Source organism: Berghia stephanieae, chromosome 6 (assembly GCF_034508935.2).
Source record: "Berghia stephanieae isolate SIO BIC M18660-M18661 chromosome 6, UCSD_Bste_1.3, whole genome shotgun sequence".
Lineage (NCBI taxonomy): Eukaryota > Metazoa > Mollusca > Gastropoda > Nudibranchia > Aeolidiidae > Berghia > Berghia stephanieae.
In genome coordinates, this window is record NC_088365.1 from 51411413 (window position 1) to 51417433 (window position 6021).

The following is a 6021-nucleotide window of genomic DNA, read 5'->3' on the forward strand; positions in this document are numbered from 1 at the left end:
GTCATCCTTGGTGTCCCCAACAATTGTCTTTAACCTCTCTGGCAGGTTTTTAATCTGTCAAATAGCGCTGGACGCACTGTCTTAGTGGTGTTATATAATTCTGATTAAATTGGTAGTGATGCGCGTAGTGTCAAGGCTGCCCTTCTATTTGTACACTAGCTACTAATAGATGCGTTATAAGTCCATGCATAATACAACTTCGATTCTAAGTTGGGTACCCAGCTGATGCCAGAATAGTTTATTCTCTGCTTGATTTTGTGGTCCTGACAGAGATTTTATTCTGTTGGGTCTGCTCATATGTGTGCTTGACTCTTTATCCTAGTAGAAATAGTGATATTATCACAAGTTTGGATTTTATTTTCCAGAATAATCACCCTACGGAACACACACACACACACACACACACACACACACAGACACACACATAAAAAAGGAAAATTATGTCAAACACATTGATATGTATTGCAGGTGTTTTTTGTGATGAAGACATAGATGAATGTGCAGCCAGCACAGAAGATGACCCATTGTGTTTACATGGTGCTGTGTGTAATAACACTCTTGGTAGCTTCGAGTGTCAATGTGCTGAAGGATACAATGGTAGACGCTGTGAAGAAGACATAGACGAGTGCGTGGCCATAACCCCCGTGTGCCAAAATGGAGGAGTGTGTATCAACTCTATCGGTAACTTTACATGCGACTGTGAAGAGGGATATACAGGTGAGTCTTCAACTACAACATTTTTTCTTGCATGAATTGTCTTAGAATGATAGCTCTCGTATAAGTATGTCAGCTAGACAAAGAATAATAGTCATTTGAAGTAGATATTTACATTTTATCTCGTTTTATCATATTTTCTTAACAGAAGTTAAATGGAAATATTAAACGCTATTTATGAAACTCTCAATGGCTTTCTTGAGTTTTAGATAAAAGTGTCAACGTAACCCTCTCTCTTCATAATTATTTTTTTACTTTGAGATTAACAAAGAAAAAATTATTTTGTGCACACGAATACATATGAACAATTTCTGAATGAAATTACATGATTGCAATAGTCCTTTCTTCATGGTCGTATACCTTTCCCATGTTTGTCATCAGGTCGTTATTGTCAAGACAACATCGACGAATGTACAGACTTTGGGTCCAATCCCTGCAAAAACAACGGAACTTGCAACGACACCGACGGATCGTTCGAGTGTATGTGTAACTCTTACTGGACTGGGAAGACGTGCGAAGAGAACGTGGACGAATGTGAGGGCGATCCTTGTCAGAACAGCGGTATCTGTCGTGACATAGATAATGGATTCCAATGCACATGTCAAAAAGGCTGGACCGGTGACGCGTGCGGTAAAGACGTGGACGAATGCGAGCTTGGATTGTGTCAACACGACTCACCTTGTTTCAACTTCGATGGAAGCTACTATTGCCAGTGCGTGGAAGGGTGGCAGGGAGAAAACTGTGATGAGGACGTTGACGAATGTGAGAGAGTCGAATGTCAAAATGGCGGAACCTGCATCAATAACCCTGGGGATTTTGAGTGTCAATGCCCGCCGACTTGGACAGGTGAATTGTGCTTGACAGACTTGGATGAATGTGAGATGGAGGTGTGTCAAAACAATGCCAGTTGCACCAATTACGTAGGAAGCTTTGAGTGTGTCTGTAGAGACGGCTGGACCGGGGAAGACTGTGGTGATGACATTGATGAATGTGCTGAGAATCCGACGCTGTGTCAAGAAGCCTCTAATAACGTTACCAAGTCTGAGAGCCAGAATGACAATCAGCAGGAAGGACATTTCCTATGCGTTAACAAGAGACCTGGTTACATGTGCACATGTGCCTCGGGATGGAAAGGAGCTAACTGTGATATTGTAGCGCCAACGACAACTACCACAACCGCTGAAAAAACTGATAAAAATACGGGTAAGATGCTTTGTTTTGTTTTTTTTTTTTTAATAGAAAAATGTAACACTTTAAAAATACTATTATCTTCTTGTGATAAAATTCCTCAAACGGTACAATGTCAACGGAATCCGGTATCAATAAGTTCAATTTTTAACTTATGAGCTGTGCCCCAAGGTCTAAAAAGGTATTTGGTCGGAATGAGCTAGGTAAGGGAAATTTACTTTATAGCTACAATAAATATGAAACAATGGAATACTTTCACATCGGTTTGGTGGAGAATAAATACCTTTATATTTTACTTTGCAATAAAAATAACAAACAAAAAAAAACAACAACAACAGAAACCAAACAGACAATCGAACAAATCCAAAGCTCGGATTTCTGAATACTTATATTATAAATACATTTATAGAGAGGGCCCCCATTGCTCAGTTGGTAGAGCAATCGCTTCACACGCAAAAGCACCAAGATCGATCCCGGGTGCAGTCGAGATTTTTTTCTGATTCCCCACCCCCTCCCCCCTTGTCCACCCAGCAGCTAATTTAGATTTGGCGGAAAGCACTTTGCGATAGACTGGCCTCCGTTTCACGCTATAGAAATCGGGATAAACTCCGGTTCCATGGGCCAAATGGCTCTGAAGAACTAGATTTTTCACTTATAGAGGTCAAACTAATCCTGACATAATACCGTTTTGAGTCATTGGGTCACACATTAGAGTTGGAATGATTGCCTTTACATATTAAAAGATGTCGGGGAGAGACGCCTCTAGCTAGACTACAGTTTGAAGCGACTCTTTTTTTTCTTTTTTTTGTTTGGGGCGGGGGGGGGGGGTCGTGGATAGCTCACACGATAGAGTCACGATCTCCCCGGTTAGTTCTAGTCCCCATCGCCGCCGCGAAGTTTTTATTCTCTGTTGTCTCTGGCACTTTCCTACTCACTTCATTTCTTGTTCATATATAAGATTGAATTTTGTTTTATTGATTTTGACGCTGTAGGTTATAAACTAAGAAATATGCACGTTCATAGAGTAGTTCCATTGTCCACAATGTTTTTTGTTTACTCCTCCAGCAGGCCTTCTAAAACCATAATTCCATTTCACTATACAAAATGCCGCTGGTTAAGCAACTGGATTCACATTTGTTTTTAAACAATATCTATCAGCCTTTATTGTTATGGACTTATTTACACCTTAGATGAGTGATATATTCTATATTAAATGTCTGACCCAAAGACGCAACTCTTGTACAAGAGAGCATTGTCATCTACCCGGTCACTGATCGCGCTCAACAATGACTCTGAAACAATATTATATCAATTAAGCCGCGAATCCACCGTTTATATTCAATTACGTGTAGTATGACACTCGCTTTTGGATTGGAACGTTCTGGATTCGAGCCTCGCTCGATGCATAGTTAGTCCTTGGAAAAGACTCTTTACTTACATTCTCTCACTGTACTTGGGTGTAAAATGACTACCAGGCAGTTAACGTTGTCTTTGTCGGAAAAGTTGTAATGGGGAATGAGATTAGCGGAAGAGTAGCGTCGTTTGATTGGGAGTCACGAGCGGAAAATTTATTAGAGAGAGAACGTCACGTTGGTTATGCGGCATGAGACACTTCACTGAAAGAGAGACGCATGCGCAAAACTATTTTGACGTTCTCTCTGTAAGGTGACGTCCAATCAAGGGCCGCTACTCTTCCGCTAATCTCATTCCCTATATCTCCAAATAGACGTCATATATTGTTCTTTATGTTACGTGCTGCTCTTGGTCAGGGACCCATTGTAAACCGGTTTGAGCATGTTTAGTGGTTATTGCGCTTTATAACAGCTCAATTTACATTTTTTAAAACAGTATTGTATATAACACCATTTATTATAAAATCTCTTAGAGACAATTATATACATAATTGAATTCCATAAAAATGCAATATATTATTATTGACATATTTGACTCAACAGATCCACAGAGCTCTTTCTACTTTGCATGTAAATTTGAGGGAGAGATCAAAAGCTCTAACTTTGACGAGAAACTCAAGAGTGTCATTGAGCTATCACAGGATTTCAAACATAAACTGGTCGAAGTCACGCACGTCAAGGAAGATCGGAAAACCAAGTTTGGGTAACGTCACTTTGTTTATAAAATAAATAAAATAAATTCCCTTCATTCATCCCCAAGGGGCAATTTATGTCTTCAGGGTCTATTCCAAAGGGAAGACTGGAATAACCCAGGGATCAGCTGTAATGCAGCGCCGCAAAGTGAGCTAGGGCTAGGTGACTTGCTCAAGGTCACACAACGAGGCGGGTAGTCGAACTCGGTAATTTTTGGAGAGAGAGAGAGAGAGAGAGAGAGAGAGAGAGAGAGAGAGAGAGAGAGAGAGAAAGAAAAAGAGAAGAGGAGAGAGAGAGAGAGAGAGAGAGAGAGGGGGAGAGAGAGAGAGAGAGAGAGAGAGAGAGAGAGAGAAAGAAATAAAGAGAGAGAGAGAGAAAGAGAGAGAGCGAAAGAGAGAGCATGCGTTTGTGCGCGCGTGCTCAGGTTGTTGTTTTTGTTATGCTTTTAATTTGATGCACCTCAAAAATATGTTTTTTTATTTCATGATTTAAATTCTTTTCATCTCCAACATTGTAGAAATCCAATTACTCTGATACACCCCAAGGTGAAGGTCAACGGAATAATCCTTTCTACAAAAGAGGTGGAGACAATCCTGGCTGAAAGAGAAACATCCAACGATTTCTTGAATGAATGCCCGCGATACACGGGGACGCTTCTTCCACACACGGGGGCCGCCGCGAACAAACAAGAGGTAAGAAAAGAACGATGTGAACATAGCAGTTTTGATAACAGAACCCAATAGACACATAGACAACCACTCCTCTCGGGCATTCGTCATAATGCGACCAATGGAATCACTTGTTTCCTTGAGCACAACTAACGACAACTCCCTAGACCGTCTAGAAAATGACGTCAAATTATAAGTCTTAGTGGATCTCAGTGTCAGACTATAAGCGATGGCTACGGTCACGTTTGAGACCATTATCTCAACGATTCAGTTCGTCAACTTCAACGAACGGCTTTATAGTTTAATTTTAGATTAACATTTTCGATCACCCGCGTGTACACAAATGACGTGTGAAGAATTCCGTTTATGTTCATTTGTCTCATAATTGGAGAATGTGTAGAATACTCTATTGTTGTTCTGCCTCAATCCAGAAGAACGAACGGAAACGAAATTCTGCAAACACCACTTTATTGTTAACACGTGGGTAATCTAAACGGTCAATCTAAAATTAGATTTTAAAGCCATTCGTCTTTGTTGTCGAATCATCAAATCACTATTATGTCGGTTTACACATTAGACTATAAAGCGATTTTAACGCTAAAGTCCAGAACTTCGGGATTTTATTTGTTGAAATTAAAGGAAACTAGGTTTATTATTGTCAATAAAATATATGAACTTTAACCAAATTCCATTTTTTTTGCTTTAAAATTAGTTTTAGCAATAAAACCATTCAGATATAACACCATTTTGATTCGATAGGTCCCCATTTTGTAAAGTATGATATGATATTTCTTCATCGTATATTTTCAAATCTTATTTTTTTTTATTCTTTCACCTACAGGATGACACGGACAGTGGTCCAATTTACCCCTACATCATTATGGCTTTTGTGATTCTTGGCATTATTGCTTTTGCTATCTACATCGTTAAATATAGGTAAGAATATACGAATTTAAACTCTTGCTTTTTGGAATTCCGGACGTGTTCCCAACCGCTGCACGAGCTTACTCAACCAAAACAAAAATAGATTTTTCAAACAGAATACTAACTAGAATATAATATATTTTTTTCTTAAAAATGAGCTCTGCAACACAGTGTCCAGATTGTATGCCTATAGCTATAACAAAATGAAATGAGAATAATAAAATAGTTGATTACATCGTAACGAATGTGACGATTTTCCCATGGGTGATAAGGAGAGGGTTAACTGGCATTCTCTAGAAAAACATATTTAAAATATGGTCACAAAACTCGTCATTCAAATTTCTATCAATATTAACGACCCTCTTCTTGGCAAAGACTCTCAGACCTGGGATTTCCTAAGGTCTTCATTAACCCTCTCCTTA

General features: G+C 39.3%; 1 protein-coding gene across 15 annotated transcripts in view; it reads left to right on the top strand.

The window, feature by feature from the left end:
• The window catches only part of LOC144975225 (uncharacterized), a 74321-nt gene that overhangs the window by 58053 nt on the left and 10247 nt on the right, over window positions 1–6021 (top strand). For all 15 annotated transcript variants that reach the window (XM_078919095.1, XM_078919102.1, XM_078919104.1 and 12 more), the window contains 5 exons: window positions 469–717; window positions 1096–1917; window positions 3858–4017; window positions 4525–4699; window positions 5517–5611. In XM_078919095.1, the coding sequence (XP_078775221.1) occupies window positions 469–717; window positions 1096–1917; window positions 3858–4017; window positions 4525–4699; window positions 5517–5611 (1501 nt within the window). The remainder of the gene's footprint in view (window positions 1–468; window positions 718–1095; window positions 1918–3857; window positions 4018–4524; window positions 4700–5516; window positions 5612–6021) is intronic.